The 17,515-nt window shown below is 43.3% G+C and overlaps 1 protein-coding gene across 11 annotated transcripts in view; it reads right to left on the bottom strand.

Moving 5' to 3' along the window:
* The window catches only part of LOC108934309 (mucin-17-like), a 35,759-nt gene that overhangs the window by 8,043 nt on the left and 10,201 nt on the right, over positions 1–17,515 (bottom strand). For 3 of the 11 annotated variants that reach the window (XM_018751914.2, XM_018751915.2, XM_018751919.2), the window contains 19 exons: positions 16,946–17,124; positions 16,235–16,374; positions 15,619–15,693; positions 14,237–14,506; positions 13,467–13,652; positions 13,132–13,302; positions 12,460–12,804; positions 12,219–12,302; positions 11,748–11,807; positions 11,111–11,342; positions 9,531–10,085; positions 7,404–7,799; positions 6,226–6,732; positions 5,220–5,732; positions 4,042–4,764; positions 1,938–3,521; positions 889–1,174; positions 463–635; positions 162–210 (listed from right to left, as the gene is read on the bottom strand). In XM_018751914.2, coding sequence (XP_018607430.1) covers positions 162–210; positions 463–635; positions 889–1,174; positions 1,938–3,521; positions 4,042–4,764; positions 5,220–5,732; positions 6,226–6,732; positions 7,404–7,799; positions 9,531–10,085; positions 11,111–11,342; positions 11,748–11,807; positions 12,219–12,302; positions 12,460–12,804; positions 13,132–13,302; positions 13,467–13,652; positions 14,237–14,506; positions 15,619–15,693; positions 16,235–16,374; positions 16,946–17,124 — 6,528 coding nt within the window. The remainder of the gene's footprint in view (positions 1–161; positions 211–462; positions 636–888; positions 1,175–1,937; positions 3,522–4,041; positions 4,765–5,219; positions 5,733–6,225; positions 6,733–7,403; positions 7,800–9,530; positions 10,086–11,110; positions 11,343–11,747; positions 11,808–12,218; positions 12,303–12,459; positions 12,805–13,131; positions 13,303–13,466; positions 13,653–14,236; positions 14,507–15,618; positions 15,694–16,234; positions 16,375–16,945; positions 17,125–17,515) is intronic. The other 8 variants (XM_018751918.2, XM_018751917.2, XM_018751916.2 and 5 more) reach the window with 8 other exon arrangements.

The following is a 17,515-nucleotide window of genomic DNA, read 5'->3' on the forward strand; positions in this document are numbered from 1 at the left end:
TGTGTGTGTATATATATACTTTTGTATTGCTGAGATTTTCAAGGCATCTTTCATATCGCAAACAGAATGTTGAACTTCAGAAAGATTTTTAACTTACAATAGATGATGCAATGGAAATGAGTGAAATGTTGGATGTAGTGATAAATGTAGGATTTTTGCACCTTCTTATTGTTGGACTTGATATCATATGGATCCAACTGTTCGTAGTTCCTGTGAACAAAGTGAAGCAATAGTTGGCATTATGTAACAGAAAACATTTTTTTTCTCATGATAGCTCTACAAAAATAGCCTGCAAAGGTTCAATAAAAATTACACAATGTATAATGACCCAATTTGGAGTTTGCAAAACACTTAAGGCAAGTGGCAGCATTACTGCTGACTGATGTAAGGATTCCGGGATTAAATTTGGTCTTTCTGTCTTGAAATTGTACCAGTGTAGTCAAACCATGCTTTGTTACCTACACTTTTTCTGGATGGAAGTGATGAAGGATGGCACAAAATGCCAGTCCATTGCGCCAGGAGGTACTGAAGTTGGTCACCTTCACGCCTTTGTACTCCTGTGTGATCTCCTGGCACCATTCCAGCAATGACTGGCTGGAGTTGACCAAACCAGGATTGGGCAGGGGACCGGACATCTGACAAGACCAGATATGAGAAGAGAGAAGACCATTCAACAACAGGTACCCCTATGAATGTGTCTAAGAAATGAAGTTTAAACAGGCCCAAAAAAGAGTTTTAGTGATGTTTCAGCTATATATTATACTGTAGATTGCCTTATATGATTTGTTAACACAAGAACAAAATGAAAGAGAAAAGATATCTAAAACATATGGGCAAATAACTCATTGCCAATCAGTGGAAGAAGTGAAGTGTTGCAAAGTAATGTACCTCATGAGTTGGCACTGAAACAGCTCCCATTTCTTCTCCAGGTTTTGCCACAAAGGAGGAGTCTGATCCCACTTTGCTTAGAACAACTGGAGGTGGCAGGGTTTTCCTTGTACTTCGCTTAGGAGATGCCACTGCATCAGCTCTTGGAGGAGATGTGAACTCTTGGCTGGCAGAAGGATGGCTGTTGGCCTGAAGGCTGAGCTGGGCCACATCAGTGGTTCCTGCAACCATGGCTGGAGTATCTGGCAAGCATGAAGAGCCCTTTTTTGTCTGCAACACCTCAGAACTAAATGAGAAACACACAACGATATGAAAACCTGAAGAAGAAACTCCCCTGTCTCTGTGTTGTCACAAAGCCCAAGGTGGGTAACCATTTTTTCTGAACAATTTTGTTCTTGATGAAATTCTCAGCTGCAGGTCCCTTTAGTTCAGTGGATCATCATAACATAGTGCAGCAAAAACTTTTCAAACAATTTAAAATTACACCAATTATCTGATTATCATGGCAGCTGAAAATATTTTTTATGTAAGTAAAAAGTGACAAAACAGCACATACTTTCAAATGTCACACATAGAGACATGCACAGAATTCATAAACTATTAAATATCTAACATGTTTTGCAATTTACTTGGCTTCATAAAGAACATTCAACTTAAAATTGAACTCTTCCCACTCACTGACTTTGTCAGCACTGAGCTTGAATCATAATCCAAGCAATAAACAACAATTTAACTACTGACTCACAATCCTTGTATACTGTAAAAACAGCAATAAAAAATTAACATGATTTATTATACACATTTGCAAATATGTCATCTGATCATTAATATATTTTGAGAGTTAATTTACTGCGTGTCAGGCTGCACATCCCTAGTAACTGAACACGTATACTTTTCCTACTGTATATCATCATCCACACCGTAAATGTCCAGAGGATCAATACAGAAAAAACAGATTGGAAAAATGCATTCAAATTTTAAATCGTTCAGTAATACTAAAACGGAAAAATCAGGACACAGGTCAGGCAGACTTGTCCTCCTAAACTTACCCCTCTGTAAACGGATTGACTGCTTCATCTACAGTATACAGAGTCACTTCGTCTTGTTCTGTCTCGAGGCCCATTTCCTGCTCCACAGTTTCAACTTTTATTCCTGTGTGTAACTCCTGTTCCTTGTTACTGGTTCCCTCCTCCTTAAAAAACAGCAATGACCTCTCATTCTGGGGTGAAGGAAGGGCAGTAGGCCGGATCTGACCTTTGGCAGACTTTGATGTATTGTCACCGTTTCCAGAATAAACATCTCTATCTGTCAACGGCAGACTTTCATTTGATTCCACATCCACAGCAGCTGTTGATGACAGCAAACATCCACCTTCTGCCACAACAAAGACCCCTTCCTTATTACTCTCTGAGGAAATTGCCAGCAAATCCTCCATCTGAGATTCTGGGATGGTAGAAAAAAGACCAGTGTGTAGCTCCAGCCCCTTGTCATCACCTGCCGCCTCCTCAAGATTTTCTGTCAAAGTCAAATTTTCACCAGTGGCATCCAGCCTTTCCTCACTGATTCTCAAATCCTGCTGCAAGCTTGTCAGATCATCTGTGTCCTGTTTGGTATAATCTGAGCCAACTTCCTGAAGGACAGAAGGAGGAGGCACAGAAGATGTATTCAGATGTGGTTCCAGGTCCTCTGACAAGGTGGACGGAAGTACCCTTTCAATAGCAGAAATAGGAAATAGCTTGGGGTCAGAGGTATCAGCCTGAGTAGGCAGTGAAGACTCAGGAGGTAGTGTACTGTCAGGAAGGACCTTCAGAAGTTTCCTCACAATGGGAATTGGAACAGGCAGGTCTGACACCTCTTCTTCCACTTGTACCTGCAGAATCTTTGCCAGAAGTAGACTCTCTACATCGGGGTTCCTGTTGTCAATTTCAGGGATCTGCTGAGCAGAGCTGGAGGAGGCCTCAGTCAGGAGTCCTTGAGACTGAGTCAGTCGAAAAAGAGAAGGAGCCACGGAGTTTTCTGCTGCAGTGTCTGTTCCTAATACAGTCTCCTTCTTTGAATTCTGAGTTTTGTCCTCCCCTTGGTTGTTCTGGGAGGCCATGCTACCTGATAGCACTGGTGCAACGGTGAGACATGAAGACTGCAGACCATCCTTGTCTTCCGTAATAGTGTGAGTCAGAACATCTTTTCCTTTAACTAATGCCTCTGGCGAAGGAATAGGCTTTTTTCTGCGCTGTGGTGGGATAAATTGACTGGTGATCCCAGGAGTTTGACTAGAACTCTCTGGCTGTTGGGGCCCTGGTGCAAGGCTGTTCTTCCCCTTGTTGCGTCGGGGTGGAACAAGCTCTCCAGCAGGCAGGGCAGGGAGAATTTCATGACTGCCACTATTTAGGCCTACTTCATGCAGGGGGTTTGGAGGAAGGACATCTTTCTTTTTGTTACGAGGTGGTGGGACCACTTTATTAGCTGCAGGCACAGGAATAACCTTCTGAGTACTATTGTTAAGGCCTACTTCCTGATGGACCTCTGAAGGAACATTTGCTGATTTTTCTCCTCTGTGCAGCCCCTCTGTTGACAAGCTCCCAGGGTCACTTGATTCTTCTAGATCACTTGGCTTGGCAGATAACATCTCTGGGCTAAGGGACAGGATACTTAAATTTAGGATTTGCACTACAGGATCTCACAGGATTGTGTTTACAAGAGCAAGCTAGCCATTCAGTAATGTTCCACAATGACTCTGCCACTCCATTACAGTACTGTCGTGCTTTGAAGAGCATTACCTGACACTAAATACAACACATCTGCAGAAAAACACCACAAGCACTTAAACAATACAGCAAGTATGCCTCCATTAAGTCCTCCCAGGGCTAACACTGTTGCGACATCAAAATCATGCAATCCCAATCAGCTCAACGAGCTCCTAAGATATGGCACAGAGATTTATTTGCACTAAAAGACTGGAACACCAGGAGACTACATCACATGGACTGATCGGAGTGTTCTTAAGAAGCTCTACAACAAATGTTTACATACAGAAGCTCATTCAACCCACTGAAAGAATGCATAAGAAACAGTAGTTATCCTAAAGGAAAAATGCACATCTGTCAAGTCATGCAGGCAAGTTGTGCAGAGGACAATGAGTCCTCAGACACTTACCCCTCATCCATGTACAGTGAGGCTAACCACACGGTGCCCATATCTTCCTGCCCTGCCTCAAATTCCATCTCGTCTGTGGTATCTGTCAGTCTAATAACTGGCTTTGAATTTACTTGGCTTGCTTCAGTTTTACTGCTAAATGTGCTGATAACTGAAGGGGGATGTTCCGTGTCTGACTCTCTGCCCTCTTCAGTGGCTATTTTGTCTAGTTCTGATTCTTTCAGTAGCAAACAATTTGTTACACTGCCCTGACCTACAGTATTCATGTCTTCTTCACATTGATCTGGCTTCGAAGGGGGCGATACGTCTTTCTTCCCAGTTCCAGAGACTGGATTTTTCTTGACAGTTTCTGTTCTGGCAACTTCTTCTGACTCCCTGGTTTTTCTATTTGTGAGCTGCTCTTCTAACGCAGCCAAACGCAAACACTCCACAAGACTCACTGTATTCAACTCAGCAGCTTCAGGGAGATACTCTCCTTTGTTATAAGCTGTCTTGCTTTGAGAGATCTCCCCAACTAGCAGACCTTCTTCAGCTACTGACTGCTCTAAGCTAACACTTGCAATGTTCTCTGCTGGCTGGCAATCAGCCTCGGCTGGCTGAATCTCATGTTGAACAGAGGGGCAGAAAGGATCAAATCTGAAGTCTGTATCCTTGGGTTGTTCTTCTTTGTTAGAGACTGTCCCTGGATCACATGTCTGCCACACAGAAGCCATTGTCTCATAACTGAGAGATGAGGACATTTGGATAAATGGTCAAGAATGGCAAAAACATTTTCCTTGAATTATACCAAGCAATAATCATGCAGTCCATGATGTTCATGGTGTGATTCAACTCAACCCAATTTCCAACAAAATCTGAAAAAGCTACGCAATCAAGCCTTTTGCATGTTCTGAGAGTTTGCATTTGCATTTCTGACCATCCAAACTGCTGCATGAATCCCCTCGGAATCCTGGTCTGCATCACAGTACAGTCTGACTTTATTATACTATGCAGCCCAATGTCCCTTTTAAGCATGCCAACTCTGTTCAGGTGTTCCAGACCCTGCTCCAGGACCTACTGTAATTTAAACACTTAAGAATGAATTGCGCCATGTAGGTAAACCTAGCGCTACATGGGAGTAAGATGGAACAGTTGTGGCAGAAAAGCTGAGCAGAGCTTTATTTCACTCACAAACTTACCCTCTGTGCAGGACACCCACTACAGAATCCACCAAGCTCACAGGTGCTTCTTGCTGTCCTGACAGAGAGTCTTGCTCTTCTACAACCTTCCGCCTTGAGCCAATATCAGACTCATGATCACTGATTTCTCTGTCCAGGGAAACAAGCTGATCATCAGGTTGTGCTGAATCGGCACTGGAGCAGAAAGGCTGCTTGTCTGTGTCTCCTTGCCTAACCCCTTCACCTCTATCTTCAAGGTTAAAGTCTGTCTCTGCCCATGGTTGCATTTTTCCCTCATGGGAATTCTGTGTGTGAGCCAGTGGTTCCGACGTGGGTTCCGCTACGGGTTCCACTATGAAACTGCAGATGAGGTCAGAATGACCTGGGAGATCAGGAAGTAGAGGGGGGCAACATGCTGCCAAGCTACTTGGACTGATGTCCGCATCGATGACTTCGCCACCATGAGCAGAAAATGTGCCATCCAGGTTCTTTGTCTCCTGGGCACCACTTGGAAGAGGATTCTTTTTGTACAGACTGCCAGGGACAGTGACAGGGAGAGTAAATATTCAACAAGTTCCCTGATATAGAAGGCTTACAACTGCGTAAAAGTAGTGCAACAGGGGGCTGCATGCAGGTTGATAAAGGTTGTTTTTAAATGAATCAAAGAAGAAAAACAGGCCGCTAGACTTATAGGAATCAGGATCAACAGGGCATAGTTCAACAGAAAGCTAGATGTACTGGGCTATGTTTTAAACTACATTTGTGAGCATGGAAAAGCTGTGCCAAAGAAGAGAATACAGGGAAACACCAAGCAGTGAGGGAATGATTCAGATATGGAACTACGGTTAGACAAACTCTAGGAGCAATCCAAGAAAGGAGGCCACCAGTCAAGCAACAAATTCAATTGAAGGCAACAAAAGCAGTTTATGCTACAGCCAAACCAAATCAAATAGTGAGAAAAGTTCAGGAATAAAGCTGTGTTCAAAAGTTTCTAGTCACTCCAAACCATGCTGTCATCTGAACTTACCCCGTTTCCAAGATGCTTTCTACTGCCTTAGCTGTCCCTATAATCGTTTCTTCCTCCATCACTTTCTCCTCTAAAGCAGCCCACAATGGTCCTTCTGCCTCAGCAACAGTTTCAGTAGAAGAAGGGTATTCCAGAATGGATTTCTCCTTTCCATCATTTTTTAATTCCACCTCTACAAAGGCATCATTTTTAAGCAATGGAAAAAGTTCTAACTGTGCAGAAGGCTCCACTACAGATCTCCCTGTAGTTTCAACTTTGACAGATGAAACTAACTCTGCAGAGAACTCAGGGACTCCAAAGTCAGTGGCCTTGTCATCATATATGTTTTCTTTGGACAGATGTTCAAATAAAGATTCATCTGCTTTTACTTCTGTATCACCTTCAAGTTTTTCTAGAGGAGATGTGCTATTGGCTGCATCTCCCATGGTGATGTCACTGAAACTTGCTGGGCTTTCATTTGCTTCTTCTGGCCAAGATGGCTCTACCGTGGTGGTAATGGTTTCTAGACTGAAGGACAAGGACACTCATGTCAATGGTAAAGAACGAAATATTAAAGCTAGGTATAAATTATTTTGTTGAACACATTATCACTTGTCTCAGAATAAGAACATCTCGAATCAAATGCATTAATTCCAAACAACTGATCAACTGCTATTCAATTTAAATAACCTAAAACTAAAGTGCTATCAATAGGTAATGCTTTCTAAGACACGTCTGGAAGCAGCAGGCTCACTATCAAACCCATTACCTTCTAAGAGGGCTCTTTCAAATACCCAAAAATATTTTACCAAACTCTCTGAAACTATACTAAACAAATGGTGTTAGAACCCAAGAGAATCTGTGTGCCACCATGACATCATTTCTTTACCTGCACTTGTTCAAATGCATCTGCCAGACAAAACCAAAAGTCACAAAAGAGAGGCTGCAAGCTGAAAATGCTGACATTTTCATACACAAGCAAAATAAACCATGCAAAGCTAGGGAGGGTAAATCAGCCACAAATAAAATGGCAATATGATTTGCTTTGTCACAGGAGGGAGAAGTGCTTGTCTTCCGAATGTAGGAAATTACAATCAGGAGACAGCCACTGCCAGCAATGAGACAAGAAACAGCACTGAGACAAACAGCGAGACAAACAAGAACACCACCGGTATGCCCAGGAGGAGGGGGTTACTTACCCCCTTTGTAGGGAACCTACAGCAGCTCTCTCTGTGCTTATCTCTCTAGGTGCCCTCTCCTCACCCAATACTTCTAGGCCAGAGCCACTCTCTGAGCCCTGCTCCTTAGCTTTCTCCTCTAGAGCAGCCCAAATCGGACACTCAGCCTGAACTAGAGCCTCCTTGCGGAGCCGTGCATCCAGCATTTCCTCTTTTACAGCTGCTCCTGTTTCAGTTAATAAAGGAGAAGCTGCCTTAGCCGAGAACACCTGGATGGGGCTGGCCGTGAAGTCGTCTTCAAGAATATAGGGCTGAGGGGAAGAGGGGCGCTGGGGAACTTCGAGACTTCTTGCTGTGACATTTATGTCCTTGGCTGGCAACAGAATGGATTCTGTGACGGAAGCCACATACTCTGGGCTGAGTGGAAGGGACAGAGGAGAGGCACTGTGAGGAGACACTCAGAGCGGAGATGAACATATTTAGAGAGTACATGTAGAATAAAGAAGGTTGACTGCATGGCGGCATATAAATGATTGAAATGTATAAAGTTGTACTGAAGAACAGAGGAGGCTTTACATAAGTTTGGTGTGAACTCTTTCTAAGGAGGATTTCCAGATTCTGCATCGTTATTCGGATTCACTATGGCAGCTAAAAGGTGTTATAAACCTAAGATATTATGTAGTCAGTATTATCTACCAAGCTAAAGTACAGAAATGTGCAGGAGGTACAACTAAACTGTCCTAAATACCTGTATTTGTACAATATCCATTCATGAGCAATTCTCAGTCCTGCTCTCCCAGTTAATCAAAAATTTTGCCATATGACCCCTCTATGTAAACAGATCATGTGATGAAACAGCAACAAGAACAGCATAGACCAAGTATGATAAGAAAGGAATGGAAAGTCACATAAGGTGAAGTTTGATTACAATCTTAATGAGAACAATAATAATTTTAGTTATAAATCAAGTTTTTTATTTTTCTGTCAGGCTGTACTTTTATCTGCCAAACCACACTGAGAAGTGTTCATTATCACTGAAAAGCACCTTCTCACTAATTCTGTCCACTGTGTTTTTCCCTCAATGAATCAACCTGTCCTTTCCTGCTGGCACTTCTGTCCATATACACAAATTACTGTCTGTTAAGGAACAACAGCATTCCTGAGCCTGGAGACTTTTCATTCGCAGTTTTTCGACCCATAAAAGCCGTCTTCCTCTGCATGAATTTCTCGATCATGGTGTCAAAAGAGCAGCTGCTTTCCCTCCATCTTTATCTTCTTCTCCATCCAGGTCTAGGTAATGAACGAACACGAAAACCAAAGGACTTTCACCCAGAAAGCAATATTATCCGCTAATATTCATTCAACAAATGTCTCCTAACTTCAACCAGGTTCTTCAAGGCTACTTTTCAACAAAAATACAGCAACTTGTCCAAGCTGAAGGGGGAAGACTGAGGTCAAAACCCTAGCGCATTTACAACCTGAATGAATTTGCCAGCAGTTGTTCTGCTCTGAGAATCACAAAACAAGCTAAAGCCAGTTTAAAAACCTCTCGTTAAATTCATAACATCTTCTGCATAAAACTGAAGCTACATGTAAATTAATTTCAAATGACTCTCAAAAATATCCTTCAAACATTTATAGTCTGCATTACAGCTACTAACTATTTGTAGCTATTTTAAGGAATGCGCTTACAGAATATGCATATGATTCCACTACTGGCTGAATCAGTTTCATCTCTGAAAACAAACAAAAAGAACCCAAGCAAATGTACAGCTCAGTACACATCCCCTTCACAGTTCACTCAAAAGTGGCTCCTTCCTCTGCTTTTCATTGCAGCAGAGGGGTAAACATTTTAAGTTGTGATCTTTAAAATAATTCATATAGATCCTTCCTGTGATTGTATTCTTCAGCACAGAAATGGCCAACTTAAAAAGCATATGCCATCAGTAAACAGAAATAATATGTCATTTACTAAATGGGCTCTTATTTCACTAATCTTATTTGTTCAATGAATCTTTGCAGTACTAAATATACATTACATGATGTATATATAGCGAGCAGGAATCCCGTATGGCGAGGTGTTGTTTCCATGTCTAATTCTAGGTGCTCAAAAGGGAAAACTACAGCATGAGGTTTAACCAAACTTACCCCCTATCTAGGTCTCCACCAGCGTGCTGCACTGACATGTCATTCATACATGACAATATTGACTCCTCTTCCTCACTGGCTTTCATGTCTAATTGTGAACTTTCTGCTGACAATGTTTGCATCTCAGCAGGAGGACAAGACACATGGGCAGAGGGGTCTTCAGGCTCTGCTACTGCCTCTACTGGAGCCATGAGTGGCTCTTCTGCATCTAAGAACTCATCTTGTGGTGGGAAGGGCATAGGAGGAGGGGAGGAGGAGGTCTGTTCCTCCTCATTCACAGTCTCCCAAAGGAAAAGTTCCTCCTTGGCCACTGGTGGATTTTCAGAGGAAAGGGGCTCAGCAGGATTGATGGAGGGATCTTCAGCAAGAGTTTGTGAGGTCTTTGGCAAGACCAGCTGGGCCTCCAAAGAGGAAAAGGGCCAAGGGGGAGGGAGAGTTTCTAACAGCTTCTCTTCTACCTTTGCCTCATCTGACTCAGGCTGCCTCACAGATGTAGGGACAGAGACACTGGCCAGTTCTCGGTAACATGGTGGACAAATTGCCAGACTTCCAGGACTGAGGAACAAAGAAAGTGGGGTCAGGATTCAGAGTTCACAGAGAGACAGGTCTGCCCGCAGTTCAGCCTGCCTAAACTTCAACGAATGAGGCCCAGAACGACCACATGGGCCACTTCATCTCACAAGACAGGAATTAATCACTTAAAAATAGCACAACCATGACAGCTGCAGTGGGTATAATAAGAGCTGAGACTGGGAACTGGGTGCGCGCACACAACATAGTTCAGACTTGTCATCAATAGGAATTCAACACAGTAACTTCTGAAATTAGTCCATTGCACCTGGCTCTGGAATCTTAATAGTATGAAACGGAACAGAAGGGAAACTATTTCTAATGTAGCCTCCTGATCACTGCCATGATGTGCCAGGAGCACTCCAAAGTAGGAAAGTACAACTAAAAATCAAGACAACTACATTCTTCCCTCGAATTCCGATTGTTTTCGGTGAGTAATAAAGCTGTTTGTCTAACATTAACACTACTACACCATTCTGGGCATCTGTACTGTTATGGATGAGAATTCTGTCTACCCTGACCCTAAAATGGACGAGCAGTTAAGAAAAGTGAGAGACTGAGCAAGTGAACTGGTGGCGATCAATATTTTACCATACTCTATACTAGCCTCATGTATATGTACAATATTTCACGGAAGTGCCGATAACTTAAACTATAGTGTTACTATATTAAAACCAGAGCTGATATGTAGAATTTAAACTTTGCTAGTCACTGAAAGACAGTAACACAAGAATTTTCTCTGTAAGCATAATGTAAGTCTGGAATAACAAAAAAGCTTCTCTGGAACGTTAGGGGATTACACAAAAATTCAGCAGGGAAAAAAAAATATTTTAAAATTCGTTTGTTATTATTTAACGCCACTGTTAGGTCGAGGTCTTTGTGAGTGCAACTCTGAATTTAGCAGGGGTCACCTAGGTCCTGCCACTTGGGCAGAATTCACCGGTTTCAGCAGTTTCATGTCAAGCACAAGGAGAGTGGATCACATAAATCCTCACACCTCCAACACGTACCTAGTCTCCACTCTGAGAGTGGTCACTCCACTGCTTGTCTTCAGATCTGGCTTCCTCTCGCTGACTGGGATGGATGTGATCAGCTGTGGTGTCTCTGCAGCTAGGGCCGAGCGCTGACTGGCGATGCTGATGCTACCAGCATTACGGGAGGAGCGCTGGGCCTCATCTTTCCGACTGATGCTCAAGGACCCCGGCACTGCCGCCAGTTGCACAGAAGGTATCAGTTTCCCACCTGAACATCATACATATTACAGAGCAGGTCAGAGATCAAATGTTATATTCATAATAAATTACAACCATAACTAATAATGTTAAAGTTATAGTTGTCAAAATAAATGATAACTAAGACTGACAACTAATAAAGCCTACAGTAACGTAACTTTTTTGTTTTAATCCACATCTGAAAGAAAACAACCTGTTCAGGAAGTGCTTTTGTTTCTACTGGTTGCTCTGTATTGCTTTGGACTTGGCAGATTTTTCAGGCAAAAAAAGAGTTTGGTCACTTTTTACTTAAACTCAGTTGTCATCTGAGAGGCAGGAGATTACCCAGCACTGGCATGTGAGCATAAGAGATGTTCCAAAAGGATGAGACTTAACAGCTAATACACACACGTAATACGCGGTTCATGCTACTTACTGTCAGCTGCAGGAATGGGGAGGTCTTCCTCTGTCAGTGTGTTCAGCTTCCTGTGGATGTCTGAAAACAACACCAGAGTCAACATGCACAAAACAACCATGACTCATTGAGCAAAGACTTTGAGTAAACTGTAAACAGTAGAATATTCACAACTTTTCTTTCCTCTTCAAATAATTTCTTTAAATGTTTTTAAATAAGTATGATTCTGAGCAAAAATAATTTTTTATTGGGGGTTTTATCTAAAAAGTTTAAATAATATACGGATTTATTTTTGTGGCTTCTGAAACAGAAGTCCAATCACAATGGAAAGCACATTTGAGGAAATCATAAAGACAAAACTTGGGCACATAGTGAGGTGGAAAAAAAACAGGGTGGTAGACATTGAAAGGGAGAGTGAGAAAGGAACATGTGGGAAAGCAGGAATGGGGAAGGAATGAGAATATTTGCACCAGTTTCACAATCAGCACTTACCAGGCTGGACTTGTACCTCTGCTACTGGGGCAGAGGTTGGCATAGGGGATGCAACCAATGTGGTTAAGGGCTGCGATGGTGATGCTAAGACACAGAGACAGAAAACAACAGGGCAATAGAGACAAAGGATTAAGACCAGAAAATTTAAACAAAAGTACAATTAATAAAAATAGTGCAAATTTCAAGCATTGTAACATTTTGAGAAAGAAGTGAAATGATTTTAATTTATCTTGGTTTCTACCTAGCTGAGAAGGTATGAGCAGAGCTGCAGAAGAAAGAGGCGAAAATGGAGATGGCTGCAGTACAGGAGGAGGAGTCGATGGAAGGGAGGGGGCAGCAGAAGGGTCAGGAGCTGGTAAAGGGTCAGAGAAAGGAGGGGGAGGGGAGGGAATCGATAAAGTGGACAGGAGGAATGAAGAGGAAGCGGGGTCACACAGGGCTTCCAGGTCCGGCCTTGTCTGCAGGGGGATGGGGAGCACACTATCAGCAAGGGAGGGACAGGGGAACAAGGGCGAGGGGTCTGACAGGGGAGGGGTCTTCACTCTGGGCACGCTCCACTCGTTCTGCTGGCCATCTGTGAGGGCTGCTGACAGCAGGAGGGATGAGGAGCCAGAGAGAGAAGTGGTACCCGTAACAGAAGCCGACGTGATGCGAGTACAGATGAGATAGATGGGGAAAAAAGAGAAGCGGAAAGAGAAAGGAGTCAGTATTAGGAAGCCAACTAAGTGTCATTAACTTGTTCACAGAAAACAATAAATGAATAAGAAATGTAGCAGAGGTTTTAAAGGTACAGTTACTGACTTTCACAGGCATCCAAGGGCGCGAATTACCAAGCCAAACCCTTCACAGGAAGGCATCATTTACTTTCTTATGACTTAAGTACTTGTCTTATTAATCTGTGAAAAGTCTAGACCTTGGGTACCTCCATGTGGGTCTGCAGGCGAAACAGCCAATGCGTCACAGATAGACATGGGCTCAGAAAGGCCTCCCACGGTGGGAGAGGCCTGGAAAGGGACAGGCGTGGCTCGCACCACAGGTACACTGGTGGGCTGACATACGTCCAAATGAGTGGCAGGGAGGAGTGCTGAGGTAAAGCGCGACGGAGGAAAAGAAAGCAGAGAGAAGGAGAGATGGCTAATGTTAAAGAGTCACTGAAACCAGAGAGAGAAAACAGAGACCACATGTGAGTAAATGAGGTGGTGAAAGAGCAGTAGGGAGAGCCAATGAAAAATAATGTCAATGAGCCACCTGAGGAGTCTCTCTCCGTTCCAGGCTGGGGGGAGATGGGCTGAGCCAAGGACACGGAGGAAGGCACGGAAGACTCAGAGACGGAAGACTGAGAAACAGCAGGAGGCACAGCGGCAAAGACGGGACTAGCATTCACTGTGGGACCACCTTGGACACCCTGGAGCCCTCTGGTAAAGGTAACAGGCACTGAGAGGGAAGGAGAACAAATGAAAGATAAGGAGCACAGAAAGCACTGGGAGGGGTGCAGAACACTGAGGATATCTGAGACATGGGAAGTATCACAAAGAGTTTGCCAGGACACTGTGAAAAATACATCTCAGCATCCTTCAAACACTTTCATCTTTGTTCAAGTAAAGTGCTTCATTGTTCAGACAGATAACAAATCTCTGACCGTGTGCGTTCATACCGAAGCTCATACCCTTATAATGGTAGTGTTTTAAATCAAGTGATGAAAAGATCTAAAGATACCATGACTCAAGAATTTTGCACAGAACACTTCTCTTTAAGATGATGGAGTCAAATGTAGGTGAGAGGAAAATGCTTTTGAAAGAGGAGAAAATGTTCCTTTAAATGAGGTGGGACACACAATCCTTTGTGAAGGCAGAAAGAGAAACTGGTGGAAAGCAGGTATGCGGCTGAAGGTTACATTTTTATTGTGGACATTAAATGGAAACCAGAGGTGAGGTACCACTATGAAGCAGTGTCTATTTGCAGCAGGGGGGCTTTCTACCCAACAGGCCATGTGAGTGCAGCTGGCTGCCTGGCAATACCTGAGCCGGCCGAAGGCTGGAAAATTTTGGGGAGTGCTGGAGGGTGGGCTCGGACAGGGCTCAAAGGGGGGTACGGCCGCCCCTCTGGACGGGCGGAAGCAGCCGGGTGAGCGTGGCGCGTGCGGGCAGCTGGGACAGGTGGGGTAGGAGGTTTCGCACATGGGGGCAAAGGGGGTCGTGACTGGAGAGAACAATTAGGGACAGAACCGGCCAGAGAGGAACCAGCCCCAGTGCCGGCTCTGCCCTTTTCACTGTGAACGGGGACAGCGGCTGAAAGAGAGAGGGAGCACAGGAGGTGGAGAGGCGTAAAGGACACGGAGGGAGACAGAAGGAAAGACAGGGAGAGGAAGAGATGGGATGGAGGGGTGGTGTTAGAGAAGAAGGGAACGATATGAGGGTGGAAACAGAGTTGTGGGTAAACCCAGAGTGAAGAAAGTCATGACAGCAGAAGGCGGATTCGGAGACAGAATAAGAAGTAAAGAGGAAGGGTGGAAGCAAGAAAGTTGGGAAAAGAGGAAGGAAGAGTGAAATGTGTTGTTAAATGCAATCAGATACACAACTAAAACAAACTGTCATCAGATTCAAGACTAAGGTAGGAAATAAAGATTAAAACTCTAGTTTAATTAAATGTAAAGTCTATTACATAATGGAAATTATTCAGCATTAAACGATATTTTATTGCCTTATAACACTAAAAAACAATGTACAAAACTGCTAAATATCAAAACTGGATGATAATCCCAATACTCCCACTATATGTACCTCATCCAAAGGTATGGGCTGTAGGGCTACCGAATGGGGAAACATGGAGAAGGCCACTATGTTAATGTTATTGTAAGTTGTAAGTTACGTTCAATTCAAATGTTTTAATGCCTTAGGACATTATAGGAACTTCTTCCTTTAGAAATATCTTTTGGAAATAAGATAATTTATGTTATGATAAATATATGTAGCCTTAAGCCTATTTTGTAATACAATAAACCCATAAATGCCTTTATTGAAAAAATGCAGAGCATCTGATTCAGTGGTTGGTCTGTCAATATAATGGAACGGCACCTTCATTTGAAATGATATTACTGAGGATTCACAGGGCTTAAATTGTAAAAACAAGTATCAGTTTAGGAAGTGAATATCAGATTTGGCTTTGTAAAAGAAAATGTACTTGAAAAGATTCTCCGAACACAGGTCAGTAGCTTAGCCAATTATCAGTGCTTATTAAAAACGCTAATGAGGAACATTCACCAAATCATATGAATCCATGAACATCATAGGTTCAAATGAATATCCTTTATCATGTTTAAGGGATGTATGAGGAAGGAACCATAGAAATGGAAAAGGCAGAACAGAAAAAATGGGGCAGCGGGAGGGAAGGGAAACAGTACCTATTTCAGGAGAACCCTTTCCAGCTGTAGGTCTTAGCTCCTGTTCACATGTTCGTCGAACAGGCGCTAGAGGAGCTGAAAGATGGAAATTAGAAGCAAGACAGGGAAGAAAGGAAATAAAGGGCAGTAGACAGACCATGTGAGCACTAGGTATAGATCAGAGGTCTCCAATCATGCTTCTTAGGGCTGTGGGTTTCCAAGCTCTTAAATCCTTAGCTTGAGGAGGGTCAAAACTAGAAGAGCAGATAATTTGGTTGTGTACTTCAGTGTGCTTGTGGAATAAAAACTTGCACAGAATCCAACCCACCAGAACCAGGGCTGAGGACACATTGCAGAATGACAAAACAGAGCATGATTGTACATGGAAACTAAAAGTCCAGAACATGCAGAAGGATAGCAGTATACAAGAAATAGTACTTCTGAAAAAGTGAATGGTAGCAGCATCAAAAATATTTCAAGGTGGCATTTATGCAGCATATCTACTGTTAGAATAAGCAACTATAATTGTATTAGACTGCTAGGACAATATGCTTGCATAAGAGCGTATTTGTGTTAATGTCTGCGCACGCATGTGTTTTTGTGTTGCCCATATGTTCGAGTGTATATATATAGGTACCTGCCAGAGTACTAGGCAAATTTCCCCCTGAACTGGCCCTCTTGTCATCCTCCTCATCGCTCTCATTAAAGTCATCCAGGTTGCCAATGTCTGTAGGCTTGACACTCATCAGGCTGGCCAGGCTCTGCATGTCCTCATCCCTGAGTAGGGATCCTTGGATTATTCACCACTTATCAATACACCCCTCAATGACAGAGTAACAAATAGATGCCCTAGATGGAGTCACAACACTGATAACATTGTAGAAGATACAGACTGGGTTTGTGAATAAAACCAAAGGGCTAATTCAAATTTCTTGCAATCAAAAGTGCTTTGTTTATAACTTGTGTTTTCTACCAGCAAACCCTCTTAAATTTAGAAAAGAGACACCATATGCTCTGCGAGATAATAAATCCTAAGGATCTGGTCATCTGGTGGAGGAGTGAGGTTTTTTTTGGAAGGATAGTATAGAGGTTAAAGACATTAACTTGAAACTTGACAACACCCTCTGTAGGAAGGATCTTGCCACTGGACCCCTGAGAAAGGTACTGCTTACGTAAAATATCATTTTATATAAACTGGAAGAACAGGAAGCCACTACCAATAAAAGCACTGGCAAAGAACTAAAACAATAATGCAGCTTCTTAAAGTGCCAGATGGATTTGCTATTACTGAGGCTTTTCCTTATGTTGCTGTTGATGTTTTCAGCACACATGGTTTATAATTACTCACGTGGCCTTTCCCTCCCGTAGGAACACGCAGGACAGGGACAGCTTGAGAGTTGCCTCCACCACCTTGACAGACAGAGGCTTCATCTTCAGGGTCAGGTCTGTCTGCGTGAGTGTGGGGCTGGCAAACTTCTTCATGTTTACATCCACCGATGCCAACACCTTGCGATGGCCCTTTGTCTCCTGCGGTGTGACAGTTTGGAGGTCACGAGGTAACCATGCCATCCCATGAACTTAATCAGAATGGTTGCAAAATTCATTCCCAAGACAAAGTTAAGTTCCATTTAATTATTCTTAAGGGCAATTAATAAAATAGTACAACAACATTCTGCAAAATACTTTGTTATAGCACACACATCTTCTGAACAGCCTGTCCCATACGGGGTCCTAGGGAACCGGAGCCTAACCTGGCAACTCAGGGCATAAGGCTGGAGGGGGAGGGGACACACTCAGGACGGGGACGCCAGTCCGTCGCAAGGCCCCCCAAGCGGGACTCGAACCCCAGACCCACCGGAGAGCAGGACCCGGTCCAACCCACTGCGCCACCGCACCCCCCTACACTTTGTTATAGTAA

Source organism: Scleropages formosus, chromosome 4 (assembly GCF_900964775.1).
Source record: "Scleropages formosus chromosome 4, fSclFor1.1, whole genome shotgun sequence".
In the NCBI taxonomy this organism is placed as follows: Eukaryota; Metazoa; Chordata; class Actinopteri; order Osteoglossiformes; family Osteoglossidae; genus Scleropages; species Scleropages formosus.